Raw genomic sequence first — 19,941 nt, 5'->3', positions numbered from 1 at the left:
CCGTGCCAGTTCGCCTATCAATGATTAACTCCTCCTAGCAAGAAAGAAGATGTTTACCCAACCTACGAAGCAAAGCGCTAGAAAATTGAATGCAACCCAAGCAGATGTTGAAATTGTTTGCTTTGTGTGCAGAGCTGCTAGTTGAAATGGTCCGGGGGTGGAGGCATCCAGAGCTGGTCCCTGCACAATGCCCACAGGTGTCCTTGGGATGATGGCATCCCTCTGGGCACTGCAGTTCTTACCTGAAAGCCTTACGGCCAGCAGTGCCCATGGGGTTTCCTCACTCAGCTCAGCAGCACCCCGGGCTCAGCCCCTCCAGTGATGCTGCACACAATTCCTACTGTTTGCCAATAATGAGCATTGGCAGAGGCCACAACCATGTGCTCCTTTTGCACTTTGGGCATTTTCATGTAAGCTTCAATTGCCATCACGAATTCAACGGTGCCCTTTTTTACCCTGGGTTGTGTTTCTCGCAGCTGGTTCTGCCAGAGCAAAGATTTCTTTGGGGCAAAAAGAAAAAAAAAAACCCATCTCACATCCTCAGACCCAGAGGGAAATATTACCCTCCCAAAGCCTGCCTGAGCCCCAGCCAAAATGCAACAGAGCAGATTTGGTTCTCCAAACCACAGCAAGCTGGGCCTTGTTTAGTCACACCCAGCAGGCAGTGACCTCTGCTGACTATTTACAGGAAACCCAGTTAAAACCAAACCCAAACACGGGCTCTTCTGATTTATTCTTTCCAGAGGGCACAGGACAAGCCCACCTGTGTGTGCTGAAGGCACCAGGGCACAGCTGCACCCACAGAGCCATGCAGGGCCTCTCATCTGTCCCCAACCCACAGCTCAGAGCTGGGTAAGCAGGAAGAAAAGGGTATTCCTTCATCTCATCCAGGATGTCACTGCAAGATGGAAGTAGGATTGCAAGAGAATGAACGCTGTTAACATCATCAGAAATAAAAGCACGTGCACAGCTACCAGAGGTAGAGCTTCCCTCTGAACCATGTGCAAATCCACCAGATCTCTGCTCCTGGGGAAGAGCAGAAGGAAGAATTGGGGTCATCCAACGTCTCAGTCTGCTCAGGGATCTCCAAAGTGATTTCACCCACTGCTCTTCTGGATGCTTTCTCTAGGAAAAGAGATGTGTTCTTACCATAACAGTCCCTCCAGAAATCTGAAAACATGAATTCTGGTTCCTCCAACACCAGCATTTTTAACATGGATTACTTAGGGGAGGGGATGGCACCCACCTCTCCTGCTCCCAAGTCCCCTGCCCCATGCTCACCCGCACCCCCAGTGCTTCCCATGCACTCCGTGAGTTCAGTATCACCCACTGTGTGCTGGTTTGGGGACACAGTTATAGCAAACAGTCACAGAAAATGAGAGGAAACAAGATTTTATTCTTAAAACCTCTGTCTTGTAAATCAATGCTCATGGGATAATTGTGCGTAAGTGCAAAGAGTACACAACACAACTCTGCATACATTGCTTTTTTTTCTTTAAAACCTAGAAAAAGGCGATTAGAAAGCAGTAACACAGCAGAACTCCATGAAACACAAAACATCACCCTCCCCACGCACAGCACAAGGATGCAGGTTGCAAGCAGCACGCAGAGATGCAGAGCAGCACCCTGAGACCAGCACAGAGCACCTCTGACATCAAAAGCAGATGGAAATAGAAATCAGGGAGATACAGGAGTAAAATCTGGTGTTGGTGCAATGCTCATGAAGCAGACAAGCCCACCACTGGACATTCAGCCCTTGGTGAGCTATTGGAGTGCTTTGAATGCAGCCCAACTCCGCGGCTCTGTATGACCAGCAGTGCAAGCCCCCGTTAATCCTAAATTCAGGTAAATTGTGCAACCCTTATTTATCCTGAGCTGTTTGCACGAGCAGTGCCAGGGCAGTCAGGTGGTTTCAAGGAAGCGCCTGGCACCCAGCACAGGCAGAGGCTCACCTGGGACATACAGCACCCACGCTGTCACCTCCCATTCAACTGCACGGTCACCGTGAATTTACCACTGCTCTGCCTTACAGACACATGCATTAAGTTAAGATGCAGAAGGAGAAGCCGTGCTTTGGCTTAAAGCACTGAGGGACAGTCTGCAGATGGCTCTGTCCCAGGGCCAGCATGCAGCTGCTACAGCAGCATCGCTTGGGCAGCACAGGAACCCAGAGCCACCCACCACTGCAGAGCAGACGTTAAGCAGCAGTTAAAAACTGACAACTACCAACACTTATCAGCTACATTCATGAATTCTGGCACGAAAAAATAGCTATGCCTCGTTACAGCCGTTAGCTGTACACATATACCTAACTCCTTATCACCATGTACAGTTATCACAGCACGTTGTGCGTGAACAGCTCACAGTAGGCATCTGCTGGTGGCTCTGGTGCTGCAGGGTTGCAGCCAGCCCATCCCAGCATGGTTGTGCGTTGGAGGATCACTGCTGTGCTATGCAGCCCATAGAACTCTTCCTTCAACTTTTTCCTTTCTCCTTCCCTTTCCCCTCCCACCCCAGGCTTATTTCTAACATCCAGTAACGAGGACGACTGCTCAGTGGGAACAACCTAAGGAGTAAAGCCAAGAAAACTCAGTTTTTTACCCCCTGAATTTCATCCCTCTGGAGCATAACCGCTTAAGATCAACACAAAACTTTTGCAGACTGTATATCCTAAAGGGTTTGGTTTGGGGCCCATCTGCTGTGGTCCCCTCATCTCAGCTTGAGAGAATTAAAGCTCTGGGAGTGTTCACAACACAAATCCCCAGGTAAGCCTCAGCCTGCTGGGCACAGGCAGAGTACGTGGGGCTCAGGTACCTGTGGGTGGGCACTGAGTTACACACTTCACACACACAGCCTGGGTCCCAGAGTCACAGATCCTGGAGTCATTGGACAGAGCAGGTCTGTAACAGCCTCCTGCTCAACCCCAAATGCCCATTTCTTCACCTAATCTCAGGGCTGCAAACCTGACAGTATTGCCCTAATTTCAAGGGGGACATCAGGAGTGAGAGAAAACGGAGTTTGGCACATAACTCATAAGAGAAAAGTGAAAGTTCGGGGTGTCATAACCCCACCTCTTGGCAGGGCACCCCAATAACAGGCAGCCAGCACTGAAGGAGTGCACCACCTGTGCCCTAAATACTAAAACAGCTTCAGCTCCACAAAAGGCAGCATTACATCAGCAGCGTTCGCAGCTTACTCATATGTGAGTGCAGAAGAGTGCTGTGGGTCTAAAAATTGGTACAAGAGACAACGAGTAAAAAAACATCACACAGCACACACACGTGGCCCCACTGCTGCTGCTCACCTCAGCCACAGCCCGGGCCCCTCACTACCTTCTGACAACAAAAACATCTCAAAATGGAAATAGGAATAGGAAATGTTCTGCAGAATTAGCATGACTCAGCTTTGGTCAATGAATCCATGATTCTTTGATGCATCACTTGTGTGTGAGTGCACAACATCCAAGCTTATTGCGAGAGGTTTTGGCTAAGGTAAAGGGAACAGGACAGTAAGCATGGGATGCAGGAAGAAAATAGTGCCATGCAGTGCAGAGTGAGGAATTTTTGCTGCAAGAGAAAAGCATCCACAAAGCCCAGGAGAAAGGAGAACAGGGTGAGGCGTGCAGCAGTGGAAAGCCAAAGCAGGGTGTGAGCCCAGATGCAGCCTGGCTGCTCCCAGGTGGCAAAGGGCCCATGCATGTCCTTGTACCCTGTGGTGGGTCATCTTGTAGGATTGGACAACCCTCTAAGTGCCTTCTGCCACAGCACATGCAAAACCCCTCCCAAAGCAAAGCAAGAGGCTCAGGTCCAGGGATTCAAAGCAACAGCCATGGAAGCCAAGAGATACCTGGAGTGTTTCTGCTTGTTAAATTGCACTGAGTAACTGTGTTTGAGATCAGAGATGGCAAAGACTGAATAAAACCTGGGATCCGGGTCTGATGAGAACATCTTCCAAAGAAAAATTGCTTCAGCAAGCATGGGAGGAGGGGCACAGAGGTGGCCCCAAGCAGCACACACAAAGCATGGGGACAGCTTGCTCACATGTCCTGCTGCTCACACACACACACACAGGTTAAAAGCAGCTGAAAAATCTTCGCAGGAAGTTTTCTGCAGTGCTACAGCAGACACTGAGTGCTCACAGGAAACAGGATGGCTGCAGGAAGGCACCGCTCACTGTGCTCCCCAGTGGCACTGCACCCCATCGGGCTCCTGCTGTCCCATGCAGCCCTACACCTCTAGGCCAGCCAGCCTCTGCAGAGAGAAAGGCACAGGTTAGAACATGGCTCAACCAATCAGTGCTAAATAAAAGGGCACCAGGGATAGATGCTCCACAGCACAGAATCCAACCAGTTCCATGCAGTGGATCTACCTGGCTGCATCTACCCAAGGATCTGCTTATGAACTTGTTCCCGAGCAAATAATTTCTTCCTGCTTTGCCATTCAGCCTCCTGCAGAGCTCTCCCAGCTGCCCCAAGCCTGGGCATGCAACCTTCACTGAGTACCATGTAGGAATGAGGCTGATTGCTACTCAGGGTCACACTGTTCTATTCCCCTCCGCAGGAAATTACACTTCCAGAGAAATGTTAGAAAAGTTACAGTAATAAATTCACGTATCAGCCACAATAAATACTTCTAGTTCTGATAAAACACCTTCCAGTGCCTCACCAGGAGCCACAGAAGACAGGAACACACATCAGTACAAGTGAATGTTGCATTTACAAGCACATGGACTAAAATCTGGCAGCCACGATGTCCTGCAGCAGCTGCTGCTCATTCCCAGTCCCAGAGCACAGACAGTGGTCCCAGAGGCCTGAGCTGCAATGCACAGCAGTGCTTCAGACACTGCAAAGGGGTGTGCAATCATTATGCACCATTTGTTCTGTTACCTTCTTACCCGACCACTGCTGTTCTGCACTATAGCAGCAGGCACAGCTCTCAAGCCAAATTGCTGACAATTACCAGCAGGCATCAACATTTTGGTCCAACATCCAGGAAACTCAGACCTTACATTCTTTCCATTTGTGATAAGAAAAATATAATATCTGAACAGCTTTCCCAGCAGTGACACTTAATAAGTAACCATCAGAGTTAACTCACAATAGCTGCTCACATGCTGTTTTCTCAAGCAAAACACCACTATTAAGAGAGGGTTTGTAGAGGAATGAAGGAAGTTGGACCAAACTCCTTTCCTGGATGCCTCTGAGGAATTATTATTATTATTTTAAACAAAAGGGAAAGCAAACACTTGAAGCATGATGTTAGAAGGGTAATTTTTCATAGCTGGCACATGCACTCATTTTCTAAACACAGCCCCTTGTAGTTCGGAGAACAAAGGCAAAGCTGAGGGGCTGAGGCTTTGATTTTGTAATGTTAGGAAATGATGCATTGCAAGCTCCCCCCCCAGCCCAGTTTCTTTCTGCTTTTCCCCTCCTCTTCACCATTAAGAACCCTGAAACCTCGGGAGTAGGCAACTTGGGGTGAAACATCACAGCGTTTGCACTGCAGCTGCTGGACAGCTCCAAAGAAGGCCATAGTTGCATTCAACAGCACTCAACGCTGTGTGTCCTTCTGCAGCTTTGGAAGGACAGTCACACTGCTTTACCAATAAAACCTCTCTGCAGCATGTTGAGAACAGGAGATATAGATTTATGATCAGTCACGTGTCTTTCTATCCCAGGAAATGGGTATAAATTGAGGCTGTACATGACGACAGGGAGTCTCATGGAAAAAAAATCAACTGGAAGAGCTTCACTTCAAGGACAAAGTGCAAAAGCTGACTTTTGGCCAAGTCAAAAGCTGCACATGCCAGTAGGAGTAATGAGATCTGGAGGAAACTCATCTCCCCCCCAAAAAGAGCAGAAGCAGTGCCCTCCCTCAACTGGAGGTGAGGGAAAACCTCCCCAACAGAACCTTCATCCTCCCTCCATCCATCAGGAAATGGAACCAGTAACCACTCCACTTGCTTTCCACTAAATCCAGCTCTCTGCACTTGAAGCCAAAGCACCAGCAGCAAGACGATGTGCCTGCAGGTCAAAGGCAGTCTCAGGTCCCAGGGTCCAGCATTCTGCAGTGCAGATGCAATACCCAAAGCTTTCCAGAATGCTCCCAAAGATGGGTAAAAGCGGGTTGGATCTTGTGGTCATCCCAAACGCATGGGATGCAACACTGCACTGTGCAGGGAAGCACACCAAGAGCTATCCCATACAGTCAGGTCCCAAACATGAATCGCAACCAGCTTATACAGGACAAAAACAACAACACTGCATGAGCTGGATGAGGTGAAGCATCTGCTAAGCCAAGCAAGGGGTCACACCAGGGTCTGCCACAGCTCCTGCTGCAGGGATGGCACAGCACGGAGAGCCCAAGGTCTCCTTGGTGACACTGGCTCCTTAGAGAGGGCAAGAGACAAGAAAACATTCTCCCTATGTAGTGGGTGAAAGCTAGCTCTGCCCTGCTCACCCCAAGGATGCCCCCAAGGAGACACGATAGAGGAGGCAGTGGCAATCCTACTAGGACAGCAAGGCTCACTCACAGAGCTGCTTCCCAAATGTCCTCCCCACAGTGCAGCTCAGAACCCCCCTCTCCCTGTTGCTCCATCCATGCAGCTCACACCAAGCCACAGGAGAACACCACCAGTGCTGCCCTGTGATGGACAGCACCACCCTAAGGGTGATAGCACAGAGGGGTCGAGGATGGAACATCAGCCCTGGTAGCACTCTACACCCATCAAGGTCCCCTTAATGACTAATTACTGCACATTAAGACCTCCTTCTGCTCAGTGCATTTGTCTTTCCCCCAAGTAGTTGCCATGCAGCTTCAGCCAAGAGAAGTCCTACTTACTAAAGCACAACAGAACGCACACAAGCTGCTCTCAGCGGTACTCACAGGCAAGCATTTCCCACTTGAGGCTGCAAAGGAAAAAGAAACAGCATAGGAGAGCTCAAAGTGCATATTAAAGGTAGTTTACAAGCAATAGTAACAGCACTGAAGGAAATGAGGAAAGAAGGGAAGCAACCCAAGGGGTTCAGGATAGGGAGGTCACTGCAGGCTTGCACCTGAGCTGCAGCAGCTCATTGAGTGGCTCCATCCAGGGCAGAGCTCCAGGACAGCACTCACCATCCCCACCCACACTGAAAGCAGTGGCTTTCGGATGCTCATGAGCTTCAAAGTTTTTGATGCCAGAGCATCACAACTACAAGCAGCACAACTGCAAACAGCTTGGAAAATATCAAGCTGTGAAACGTGTGAGATTAAAGCTGTTCACCATTGTTATCTAAAAATGAAGTGCCCTGTAGAAGAGCCACAGTTCTACTGAAGTCTCACACTGTACCGAAGGGAACAAAATGCATAAGGACCCCAACCAGGAGCCCCCCACTCCCCCCTCCTGTGATGGGACACAGCAAAGAGGACCAATTTTCAACCTGCCAAGAAGCAAATGAGGCTTCACATACCACCCTGATGGGGATCTACGTGCTTTCAAACCAAAAGAAGTGCTAGGTGGCAAAAAACCAAGCAGCACCCAAACACCACGAGCCCAACCTGTGCTCAACCAGCTGCTGCTGGGACCCATAGGAACATACACGGGCACTGAGCACAGGGATTTCCCCACCAACTGCACTACAGTTAGACCAACACTTGGCTGCACCATCACATTTGGACAGAGATAATATTTTTAAGTCTTTCCAATCAAGTTCTTGTTGGAAAGCACAACCCAGAATGAACCACCCTACTGATGGAAACTCGCCTGCACGGGGCAGGGTTTTATAAACCTCTGGCACCACAATCCTAGCTTAATGGAGAGATTTTCATGCATTTCCTTATTTTAAGAGTGCCTAATGCAGAATGATTCCCAGTGGCGTTAGGGCATTTTGGGGTATTTCTGCCGGGCCTACAGCCATGGATGGGTGACATGGGTGGCAGGGGAGGGGAAGCAGAGCAAGGCACCACCTGGACAGTGGCTTGCAGCCGGGGCTGAGCAGCTGCACCTCGAACCTGCAGGTCAGTGGGGCCGCTCCCAACGCTGTGGTGCCGCGGGCGCTGCTCCGTGGCCGTGCTGGCCAGCGGCGTCAGGCTGCTCCTCCTCATCCTGCCCGGGCTCTGGCTCGTGGGAAGGAGGCTCTGGTTGCAGGTGGAGGACATCACAAGGAAGGGAAAAGGGGAAGCAGATGTTACAACTGCGATGTATCCCTGAGGGTCTCCGGCCACGAGCGGACCCGCGGTGGTGGATGTCCTACACCTGCTTTGCTTGCAGGTTTACTTCCTTCTGGGTTTGGGGTTAGTTTGTGTTGGTTGGTTTTTTTTTTTGCTTACTGATTTTTATAATCGATTCAGGAAAAAAAAATAGATAGAAAAACTTCCCTTATTTGTATTTCTGCTCTCAAAGTAGTTTGCTCCCAAGGAAGCACACAGAGCAGGAGCATCCTCCAACTCCTCCCAGAAGCACCAATGACTTCAGCACAGGAATCACACAAGCAGCAAAGCAACAAGTCTGAGACAATGGCAAATAACCCTTCCCCTCTGGAGCTCTTTCTAGAACCTCCTTCAACGCCAAGGGGCAGCTAAAAGCCTCCATGCACCACTGGAGCTGAAGGTGTGCTCAGTTCAGATCAGCTCTCCTGCAATCTAAAGCAGTGTGGTGCTTAAATGGGGAGCCTTACTGAAGCAATTGTTCAGTGGCATTCCCCAGCACCTGTGGGCACCCTGCAAAACAAAAACATGTCTGCACAAGTGAGCACAAAGACAGCAGAAACCTCCACAGCATGCTTGCAAAACACTGGTGAGCTCCACAAAGACAAAGGCAAGGGCAGAGATCCCTGTTACCCAGCAAGCTACCAACATCCTCACCTCAAAGGAAGGGATGAGCCCAGTGCTTCCCACTGACAGCACAGCAGCAGCCCGTCCTGGGGCTGCCAACCCCACAGTGCACCCCAAGCTGCAGCCTTACACCGCCCACAGCTCTGAAATGGGCTTAGAGCACAGGAATGCAGCAGGAATCCCCTAAATACTTTGTGTTAACAGCAATAATTCCAAGCAGACATGCCAAACAAGCATCAACAAGCTGGGATTTAAAGATGTACATCCTAACCCAAGTGACTTCAGTTTACCCACTTCTGCCCCAGGGAATACTTCTTTAAAATATCTCCCACTGTCTTGGCAAGCACATACAACTCTACATGCAATGAGTTCTGCTTGTGAAGCAGCCTTGTTGGCACTGAAAGCAACCAGTCATTTCTAGCTGGGAGAGCTGCAACTGATTTATGTCCAAGGAAGGCAAATGTTGAGTGACCACATGAACCAAGAGGCAGAACAAGGCAGCTCGACTTACTGAGTTCAGGGAAGGTTTGTCCCGGTGGGTGTTCACTGCTTCCACGTTCAGGGTGATTGTCTCCACTTTACAACCTTGGCCAAAGAGAATGGGGAGTTGATAGGAGGAAGTGCAATTTATTTTATAATCCATTTAGAATAAAAACATATTAAAACTGCATGCCACGTGAGCAGAAGGCTGTTGCTTATTTCTACACTAAAGCCAAAAATCTCATGAACAGTTCACCCTGCACTAAGAGAGAATTCACACTTTGGTTACCTTCTGGTTTTGACTCTCACTGTGAGAGCTCAGAGCCCCATCCTCTGACCTTGAGTGTCTCCAGGGATGGGGACACGCACCCCACTTATGGTGAAATACTTTTTCTTTATATCCAATCTACATCTCCAACACATACCATCCCATTGCTCCCACCACCAAAAGCACTGACAGCAACAGCTGCTGTCACACACAGCTGTACCCACCCAAAGCAGGGGATGAGGAGGCACATACCATAGGCGACTGGGGTGAGCTTGAGGATGGCATGCAGGGGGCAGCGCAGGTAGGGCAGCTCATCTGCAGGAGAGACAGCATCAGCTTTACCTTCAGGAGCAAAGGTTCCACCACAGTCCCCCAGCACCGCTCTGGGGGAACCCAACCCACAGCACAGGGAGAACTACAGCAGCTGTGCACTGCTCAGCATCACACAGCACCATGCTGCCCCAGCTTCCAGGGGCCCCAGTGTTTTCTCCTTAAGTGACCTCAAACACTGCTCTTTTCACAACATATTGCTCTGTGCTGAGCAGTGCTGTTTGCAAAGTGAGGAGGAGCCAACCCCCATCACAGAGCAGCACGCATGTAGTGTGTTGCATGCGTCCCACAGAGCATCACTGTGCCATGGACCACTGCCCTCACTGCTCTACCAGAGCACAGTTACCTTACATCAGAAAATCAATCCCATAGAGATGCTCCTGGTTGAAGCACTTCTGGAAACGAGGGCTGAGCAGAAAGCCAGCAGGGCAGGCACTGAGCAGACAGCACTCTGCCCTCATGGGGCGTACCCTGCAAAGCTCTGCTGAAATGCAATGGTTAAACCGTCCCAGAAGTGGTTTGTTTTCTCCTTTTTTAAAAGCAGTTCCTCCATTGTCAAGAAAAATCAAAACAGCAATTACCTGACACCCACCCAAAAACCCTGAAAAAGAGCGAAAATAGAAGCAGGCCCCCACCACCACACACTTATTTTCGTGTACCTGCACTCTTATCCAGAAAGTAAGCCAGGAGGCACCTCATCACTGCCTGGTGGGAGATGACGAGGACGTTGCCCTGCCGCTCCAGCTCCATAATTACGGGCTCCAGGCGCTGAACCAAGTCCTGGTAGGACTGCAAACCAAAACAGGAATTTTGCAAGGGTTTTTTTTTTTCCTCTTTTATAAACAGACTTAGAGCAGAAGTAGCAATTAAGGCAGCTTCGCCTTCAGGAAAGCATCGGTTAAAGCATCAAACTGCAGAAGCGATGGAGTAAATAGAGGGGAAAATAAGGAAACAGCTCTGGGTGGAATTGGATGGCAGCAACCCTCAGATTACAGGAAGTTCAGATTAGTGATAACTCTTAGCAAGTGCAATTTGAAAAGAAAATAAACCACTAAATTATACATTTAAATATGGCTGTGAAGCAAAACCAGAAGTGACTCCATCTCCACCCACGGCCATTTGCTCTCCCGGGGTGATTTTCCATAGGGATAACTCAGCTTCAGCCAAAGGAGAGCAGCACAATGAACCTGCTTCACACACTGCTGGAACAGCGAGCAGCTTTCCTTTCCTCTAAGAGAGAGATGGGTTTCTTAAGGCTTTTGATTTCTCATGGAAATACTGGGGTCAGAGAGCTGAAACCAAGCAAAGCCCCTCCATTCTACTCATCACACATTGCCCAATGCATACTGCACTCTGCTTTCCTTAAGCACTCTCACCTCTCCTCCAGGATAGCGATAGAGGTATTTCTCCTGATCCCTCAAGGCAAACTCGTCGGGGTATTTGGCTTCAATCTCTGCATACGTCATTTCTTCGCACACCCCCTGCAGGAAGCACAACTCTGTGCAGCATCACTTCAGCAGATGCACAGCAATTCAGTACACAAACACAAGCACAGCACCAGCGTTTCTTAGGCCCAAAAGAACAGAGTGAGAGTGCCAACCTTTGCCCACCAGCAAGGCATTGCACACTCTCCAGCAGTGCGTGGGATGCTCAGTGTCACTCTTTCCCAACACCAGCTGGAGTGCAAGGCCTGCTGCTGTGCAAGCTCTGACAGTCCCAGGCGCTTTCAATCCTAGTGAGCGACCCCAAACCTCCTGATGGGGGTGGAGGGCGTTATGCACAGCCACGGCTGGAAGACTTAAGCGATGGTCAGGAAACCCTTCTATGCCCAATTTAATTATTTTCCACCTAGAGAAGCAGAAGGCTCCACCGTGCCCCACTCACAGCATCAATCTCGTTGAGGATCTTCCACTGCTCATAGGTGACCCCCAGCGACTCAGCCGTCTGGATGGTGCGTTTCAGCTGGCTGGTCCACACCTTCAGCTCCACGATCTCCTGCTCCTCAATGAACTTCTTCAGCGCCTGTGCAAACTGGGAGAGGGCAGAGGAGCTCAGCAGCTGCACTGGGCAGCTGCTCCCCCACACGCCCTTGGCATGGGTGCAGTGTGGGCTCTGACACTCTGCAGTGCAGCCATCTGGGTGCTGCAGAACCACACCTGCTTGCCGCGTGGTGACAGCCCGGAGTCCCCTCCAATCTTGCCAAGGAGGTTATACTCACTCTCGCCGTGCCGACAGAGGTAGATGGTGCGTGGCTGCACGTGGATGTTCATTAGGTAATAGACGATTTTGCTCTGGATGTAATCTTGGACTCTGTTCACTAGGAACCGCTGTCCCACATTGATCACTTTAATGAAGGAAAGATCTCTGGAGTCAACATAAAATAAGAACACCCACACGCCGGGTTTGACAACTGACACACGTGCAGGCGTCCCCCAGCTCTCTGCCCTGAGTTAAAGGCATCAGCACTACTGCGGGGACACAGGACACACCGTGCTTGCACAGGGAGCATCGCATTCAAATCCACTGCAAACCGAGGGCATCGCCTTCGCACGAGCAAATCTCAGCTTTGGGAGTGCTCCAGCACAAGCACTGCACGTCTTCGGGCACAGAACACAAAGCAGCAAAGCAAAGCAGCTCAGGGACAGAGCACAGCCCGGGCTCGCTGCTTACTTGTCGTACTCATCAGGATCGAGGGGTTGGTACGTGACCTTGTAGCACTCGATCCTCTTCAGGAAATCATCCATCACGTTCTCCCTGTTTCTTTCGGGGTAATCGGGGCTGGAGACCTTCACCTCCTGCCAAGAAGAAAGCAACACGTGGGGAAAGCTGAGCAAACACGACACGGAGCAAAAGCAGCACTGAACATCATCATCCTTCCCTTCTGAAACAAGACAGCATTGTTTAGTGCTGTCCGGTGGAAAAACCTGCTCCTGGCAAGGCAACAAAAGGCAATAGGGAGGCACACTGCAGTGCTTGGCCCCAGCACAGACACAGCTGCCTGTCATCCCATGTTCAAGGTCAAACACTGCTCGGCTTCAACTCACATTCAACTTCAACAACTGCGCCTTCAGCTTTTATAACCCATAAATCTTCAATAGTATTTACAAGCTGAGATGTAAGAGCACTACGGGGAAGCACCATTCAGCCCCCAGCCCTCCTTGCAGGAGCAGCAAGGTGACACACAGAGCTTCAGCCCCCATCTGGCACCTACAGCAGAGAGAACGCCTGCGACCATCAGCAGTGGTCTGAGCAGGATCCCGACCCCCCTGCACTGAGCACATCCCTAATGTCAGTAATCCACCAGCAGTGCTGTGAGCAGAGCTGGTGACCTTGCATAGCACACAGCTCCATGGCACAGAGCTTGGCCACGCACCAGGATGTTGGCAGCGATGACCTCCGGATCATCACACACGGATTCCACAAAGAACACCTGTGAAGGAGGCAGTGAAACATGTTTCAGAGGACTGAGAGCTCTGGTTTTAATCAGAAGTCAAGAACAGCTCCAGCACTGTGATCCCAAGCACAAATTAAATGCAGCAGCATTACCTTGAAAGCATTTTCCTTAGCAAAATTTAAGATCAGGTCCCGTCTTTCCCGAGTTGTGTTGGTTGCATCAAACACCTACCAGGAAATAAGTGGCAATGAGAAAGTTTATCTACAGCTTCTAAAGCAGCCCCAAATGATTTGGGATTTCAACTGGGTTCCCCAATGCTCTGGGCAGCTTTGAACAACCCAGATATAAAGTCCCCGTGGTGTGTTTGGCTGGGAAGAGCCTTACAGCTATCTGTCCACACTCCTCCAGGAGGTACGCCTTCACGTCCTGCAGGGCCACCAAGGCACATCGTCTGCAGGAGAGAAATGCAGTGTCAGAGGAGGTGCAGGGCATTCAGATTGGAGGTCCTCTGAGTCTCTGAGATAGGGACGAATTCAGCTGTCTGTTCTCTCCACAGATGAGGCACTCAGCCTCGCTTCTTTCCAACTCCTGGGGGCTCTATAGAGCTGAACTCCGTTTAAATCCCCATTTTCCCATGTTCCCATCCCTGCCCTAGCAATGCCCCCACTGCTGCCTCCACCAGTTGAGGCTCCACACAGACCCCCAGCCCCACTGCCCTCAAAAAGCCATCTCACAGTACAACCTCTGAGGGCAAAAATCCACACCTGGGAAATCCCACAGGAACGGCACCCAAAGTACCCCACATTCCCTGCTCCTCCGGGTGCACAGAGCCCCTCCTTTCCATCTATTTCTCCTGATGCCAACAACATTCCCATGCACAGATCCCTTGGCAGGATGCAGTGCACTATCTCCTTCTGTAGCATTCAACATTATTTTGTGCTACAGAAACACACGAGCTGCCATCCCCAAGCCTAAGCAGACCGCGGGCCATCTGCACAGCCCTGTGACACCAACTCACTTGCGGATCTCCATCGCCTCTTTGTTATCGTGCCTGAAGAAGTCATAGGATTTGTAGGACTTGACAGCTTCCCGGCGATACACCCCTAAGTTGAACACTGGGGACACAAAACAACACAGTGCTGAGATGGGCGCCCACCGACACCCTCCCACCCGTGGGCAGGGGCTGTGGGGTCACACACCTCGGGTGGGGACCCCGATCCAGTTGAGGTACCGCGTCAGCTTCTTGGAGACGTAGGTCTTGCCACGGGCGGGCAGCCCAATCATCACGATGAGGGTGGGCGAGTTGGTCATGTAGGATGCCCACGCTGCAGGAAAATGGTAGCGTGGAGTCCAGGGCATGGACAGACCCGGCCACCCCGCAGCTGGCTCCTGGCCCCTAATGAGTGCTGCAAGCGGTGTTAGCTAATGAAAGTGATTAGCAGCGGTGCACCTGCTGCAGCTAATGGAGCTAATGCGGCTCTCGGCGGGACAAATATTTACCCAGGAGGCACGGGCTGCCAAGGGCAGAAGAAAAATGGTTTGAGGATGGAAGAAAACATGGGTTTAAGCAGATGGTCACGGAAAACAGGAGGTCAGGAGACAGCGGGGCTGCAGCGACGCTGGGCTGAGGCTGTCAGCAGCGCGAAGGGCACCGGGATAGCGCGGCTCCACCGCGCGCAGTCAAATCCACGCGTGCGGTGGGAACCGCGCGTTTTGTTAAGCGAATCCGCCAACCGCTTTTTCTTTTCCTCCGCGAAAAGCGCTCCCCGCGCAGTTTCACCCCGCTACTCACAGCACTTCTTCTCTCCGCCGCGCTGGGCCCCGGCTCTGCCCCGCGGCGCGCTGCCGCCGTGCCGGTACGCCGCCGCCATGGCTCCGCGCCGCCGCGCTGCATGCAAATGAGATGTAAATCGCGCCCCGGCAAGCGGGCGGGAGAACGGCGCTACGCCACAACCCCAGGCGCGCCCTGCATGCAAATAAGATCGACACCGGCCGCGGCGCGCGCCGCCCGCTCTGGCGACGCCGCTATTGGCCACGGCCCAGCGCCCAATGAGGCAGCGCCAAAAGTGCTCTCGCGAGAACCAGCGGGCGCTGGGCCGGGGCGGAAGCGGCCGCGGCCGGGCGGGGCGGGGGAGGAGAAGGAGGAGGAAGAGGGGGGCGGCGGCGCCGGCCGCGCGAAGGATGTTGCGGCTGCGCTGCAAGGCCCGGAGCGGCACCCAGCCGCTGCCCGGCCTCACGGCACACTCCCGTCTCCGCGACATGCAGGCCGCTCTGGCCGCCCTCACCGGCGTCCCCGCCCCGGCCCAGCGGCTGCTCCTCGGCTTCCCTCCGCGGAGCCTCGACCTCAGCGACGGCGAGCGGCGGCTGGGCGAGCTGGGCATCCACTCGGGTGAGGCCTGCTGGGCGGCAGCGCCTGCGCTTTATGATCTCCGCTGTCCCGCGGGCTGCAATTAGCCTAATTAAGAGAGGCTGTGGCGCGGCGCGTCGGGCCAGGCGGTGGGTCGCCGCCCTGGGGGTGCTGGAGAACCGCAGAGATGCGGCACTCGGGGTTCGGTGGGGACGGGTTGGTGGTTGGGCGTGAGCTCTCGGTTCCTTTCTGACCTTAACGATTCAGTTGTGTGCCGATCCGCGTCTGTGCTCAGCTCTCCCCTCTGTGTGCCAGGGGACACGCTCATCGTGGAGGAGGACACGTCCAAGCCCAGCGCCGGCTCTCCAGTCGTGGCCAAGCGGACGATGGCGGTGAGGGAAGCGGTGCCGGTGCTGGCCAGGAGGGTGGTGCCGGCTGATAACTCGTGTCTGTTCACCAGCGTGTACTACGTGGTGGAGGGCGGTGTGTACGACCCCGGCTGTGCCCCGGAGATGCGCAGCCTCATCGCTCAGATCGTAGCCAGCGATCCCGAGGCGTACTGCGAGGCGGTGCTGGGGAAAACCAACAGGGAGTACTGCGAATGGATCCGGAGAGAGGAAACGTGGGGGGGAGCCATCGAGGTTTCCATCTTATCCAAGTTTTATCAGTGTGAAATCTGCGTGGTGGACACGCAGACGGTCCGGATCGATCGCTTCGGGGAGGATGCCGGGTACACCAAGCGGGTCCTGTTGATCTACGATGGGATTCATTACGATCCGCTCGAGCGTAAAATCCCCGACTCGGACGTTCCTCCCCAGACCATTTTCTCTACCACCGATGATGTTGTTCTGGCACAAGCCTTGGAGCTGGCAGACGAAGCCAGACGGAAGAGGCAGTTCACCGACGTGAATCGCTTCACGCTGAGGTGCATGGTGTGCCAGAAGGGACTGACAGGACAAGTGGAAGCCAGAGAACACGCCAAGGAGACGGGACACACCAACTTCGGGGAGGTGTGAGGCCTGCATGAGGATGGTTACATCTACTACCTCACTCATCCGGAATAAAATTCTGGATTTCCAGATAAGCTGTATGTAATCACAGGATTCCGTTCACAGAGCTTGAAAAGCAAATGAACTCAACGATGGCCAAGGCGCACGGGTTTGGTGTGGTTATTTGGAATAGGTTATCTTCTCGCATGCTAATTTAGGGTCATTGGGCAGGGGTTGCACACTGGCAGCTACAACCTGATTTCTGAAATCATCTTCTCTTTGAGTGCGTGCTCCGAGCGGCCATATGGAACCAGGCTTGTCCAATGCTGGGGTGAAAAACGAGCCTCTAAATTACTGAATTAATCTCTCTGTATTATGTTTTCAGGGTAATTAAATTAAGGGTTTAGGAAATGTATGTATCAGCACTATTTATACTAAAAAATAGACTCTTTGCATAGAAGCGGCCCTTCCAGGGGAAACTGCTCGTGGGGTGCCCAGTTTTTAGTGGGAAGAGCATCCCTAAAGCTGCCCTACACTATGTTACTATCAGAAGTAGAATGTATTGTTTGTGTGAAGTCACGGCTTTAGAGAAAGAAGTGGCCTTTAAGCTTTAAGATAGCCTTCTTAAAATTAACGAGTAGGTGGTTAAGTGTTGAATAACCTTATTAATCCTCCATAGGTAGTTTTTAGTTGCTTGGAAAATAACTATCAGCCCCTTGGTGTTTACACTGCATCGGAACATAGGCATGTTACTTGGAATACTTGGGTTCTCCTTAACAATATCTCAAATTCTGGCAGGAGGGAAATGCAGTAATTAGGGAAGTATCTTAATTTGCATCTGTTTAATACATTGGAATGGTCTTTGTTTGGCTGTAGCTGATCTCGTGGCCACAGTGTTACTAAGCTGTAGCAGATTCCAAATACTGTAAATTAGCACTTTAAGGTATAGTTCTCAGTTGTTTTTGCTGGTAAGAAGTCTTACCCTTTTTAGAAGGATGGAGTAGTAATCCAGAAGGGAGGCTCGAGGTTTCTTCATCTGCATTCTGCCTTAACGTGTTTGATTTGTCACCAGTGACTGTTCAGGAGGAAGACTTTAATTCAGATAATGAAGGATGCAGTTGAACTGTCAGAACAAAACAAGCTGGGTGAAGTGCCCTACTTCTCATACTGCTCAGAATCAGGGAAGGTGGAATTGATTTCATCAATCTTACCTCACAGCAAGGTTGTGAGCTTAACAGTAAGTGCTTTGAGGTCTCTTAAAAGGTGCTGTATAGGTGCGTAGTACTGAAGGGGATTTATTTTTTTTCCTTTGTAATGCCTGTAATACACGTTTGTTTTAAGGAATTTTACAATGTTCTTAGCCTTCTATCACTCTGTTTCAAGTTACCTCTCTTGCTCTTCTACAAATGGAGAGCAGGAACGTGCATCTTCAGTTTGAGGCAGAAGCAAACCCGCTTTCCAAATGAAATCAACCTTAGTTTTAAGGGCCTCCGTTCACTGAGGCATGTAGCTGAACTGGCGCAGAAGATCCTGTTTTCTGTAGGCAGCATATTTCACTGAAGTTCTCACCTGAGTTGGACCTTGAGACACTGAGGGGATCTCACAGGAAACAGAGCATAATTGCCAAGTGCTTTGCTAAATTGAGGCAAGAATAATTAAGGATAAAGAATAGAATTGCCAAAAGCACTATGGACCAGCTTTCTTTTTATTTCAGTATTAAAACACACGTTCATACTGTTGGGAGTTTCCAATAGAAAACCACTTAGCTTGCGGTGTTAAACCACACTTTGCTTTTCATCCATCATGAGAAAAAACAAATCACTACCAACAGCCCTCAAGAAGCTGATGCTTATGAACCTAAAGAGGGAACTTGAAGATTACACTGATACAACGACTTGAGGCAAAATGCTGTCTAGGAATGAGACCAAGAGACTATCGACCCTAAATCATGTTCTCAGCTTTCACACTGAAGAGGTGAGGTGCCTCGGGCAAGGAGCTGTTCCTCGCCATTTGCCATCTGTTACATGGACAATACCTACCTCAGAGAGGTGTACTTTGGGTGTCTTCGAAACAAAAGTGCTGTAGAAGAGGAAGATAGGTATTTATTGTCTGCCACGTTTGCAACGGCGTGGACTTTCGGGAGCAACACTTAGAATTTTTTAGCCTTGTACCTTGGGTGGATTCCTGAAAGCGTGTCCAAATACTTCTGGGGGATTATTGCTCAGTTGGAGTATTTTTAAATTGAAAAATCAGTTGTATTGAATCCAGAGCGTTCAGCTTTGCTTTATCATGTCTGCATTGCAAACCCACTAACAGAGCAGGAGGTCCGTGTGAGGGAGATGCCTCGGTGTCACCGCTTGGATGTTTTGTTTAGTTGCCTGGAAAATAAAATCCCTTTGGTTTACAAACTATCAACGGGACAGCTGTAATTTGTGTTGGTAAACGCTGATGTTATTATGTGCCCGCAGACTGTTTCAAAGAGCCAATAAGCAGGGATGTGCACAGAGCTGGAGGAGCTCCTGAACTACATTAAAATGGGCAGTTGTACTTCTGAAAGAATGGGACATTAGGGGTTTAGCAGCGTTTATCTGCCCTTAATGATACAGCTGTGGAAGTACCACAAAAATGGGATCCTGGCAGCAGTGGGGTGAATTTCTGAGCATCACTGATACATTTGCACTGAACTGTTATTAGTTACAGATACTTCAGAATAGACGTGCGGTGGGCTCAGGTGGTGGCAGGCAGCCCATGCCCATCCACAAAGCCTGTAAGCTATGGCTACGTGTCCTTACCAATGCCACTTATTCCCATAGAGATTGAAGTTAACCACCAATTTCCTCACTGAACGCTTCAGCACAGAGGTCAGCAGTTACCTGGGCACTGGAAACTGAAATCCTTACTTCAGAGGTGGGCTTGGTAGAAGCTGCATTGTTCCTGTTGGCTTCCTTGCCTGTACCAGATCTTGGATTAAGTGAAGAACTTCACTTTCCCGGTGCCCACCTGGCCACTTCACCAGCACTAAAACCCTTCTTTAAATAAGAAGAGCCTGACACCCACATCACGTGGCCTTTCACAAACGCTTTGTATTGTAGGAAGAGATGCACATCTCATGGATTTAACAGCACTTTAACAGTTGGCCTGAGTTTACACGCTCAGCAGATATCGAGCGAGGACTTGGCTATGTCAGCAGCACGCATCCCTACTGCAGCAGAGCAAATGGTGTTAGCAAGTGATTCTCAAGTCTTAGTTACCACTGTAATACAACGTTCCACTTCATGTACCATCAGTGCAGACCATTTGGAATAATATGTTTCCTTAAA

General features: G+C 50.7%; 2 protein-coding genes and 1 non-coding gene across 14 annotated transcripts in view; 1 reads left to right on the top strand and 2 right to left on the bottom strand.

The window, feature by feature from the left end:
- Positions 1 to 1,376: 1,376 nt before the first annotated feature.
- PFKFB2 (6-phosphofructo-2-kinase/fructose-2,6-biphosphatase 2) lies at positions 1,377 to 15,319 on the bottom strand. 11 transcript variants are annotated; one of them, XM_004934967.5, is made up of 16 exons: positions 15,078 to 15,319; positions 14,485 to 14,610; positions 14,304 to 14,400; positions 13,670 to 13,736; positions 13,438 to 13,512; positions 13,265 to 13,321; positions 12,562 to 12,686; positions 12,048 to 12,255; positions 11,776 to 11,922; positions 11,268 to 11,372; positions 10,551 to 10,680; positions 9,814 to 9,876; positions 9,325 to 9,398; positions 7,947 to 8,117; positions 6,840 to 6,907; positions 1,377 to 4,250 (listed from the first exon to the last, which is right to left on the bottom strand). In XM_004934967.5, the coding sequence occupies exons 1-15, from the start codon at positions 15,154 to 15,156 to the stop codon at positions 6,881 to 6,883; spliced, it is 1,551 nt and encodes a 516-aa protein (XP_004935024.3). In that variant the 5' UTR covers positions 15,157 to 15,319; the 3' UTR covers positions 1,377 to 4,250; positions 6,840 to 6,880. The 11 variants fall into 11 exon arrangements, with proteins under 11 accessions (XP_004935024.3, XP_417979.4, XP_040508908.2 ...); XM_417979.8 differs by having other exon boundaries at positions 6,885 to 6,907; XM_040652974.2 differs by having other exon boundaries at positions 7,985 to 8,117.
- An 89-nt stretch (positions 15,320 to 15,408) lies between these two features.
- On the top strand, positions 15,409 to 19,032 carry YOD1 (YOD1 deubiquitinase). Its single transcript, NM_001031499.2, has 2 exons — positions 15,409 to 15,674; positions 15,948 to 19,032. Exons 1-2 carry the CDS (start codon positions 15,467 to 15,469, stop codon positions 16,646 to 16,648), a joined length of 909 nt encoding a protein of 302 aa, NP_001026670.1. The 5' UTR covers positions 15,409 to 15,466; the 3' UTR covers positions 16,649 to 19,032.
- The window catches only part of LOC107055195, a 28,848-nt gene continuing 26,920 nt past the window's right edge, over positions 18,014 to 19,941 (bottom strand). For both annotated transcript variants that reach the window (XR_006932166.1, XR_006932167.1), the window contains one exon: positions 18,014 to 18,999. This is a non-coding gene — a transcript (uncharacterized LOC107055195). The remainder of the gene's footprint in view (positions 19,000 to 19,941) is intronic.

This window comes from Gallus gallus, chromosome 26 (assembly GCF_016699485.2).
Source record: "Gallus gallus isolate bGalGal1 chromosome 26, bGalGal1.mat.broiler.GRCg7b, whole genome shotgun sequence".
Lineage (NCBI taxonomy): Eukaryota > Metazoa > Chordata > Aves > Galliformes > Phasianidae > Gallus > Gallus gallus.
This window is presented reverse-complemented; position numbering and strand designations above follow the sequence as displayed.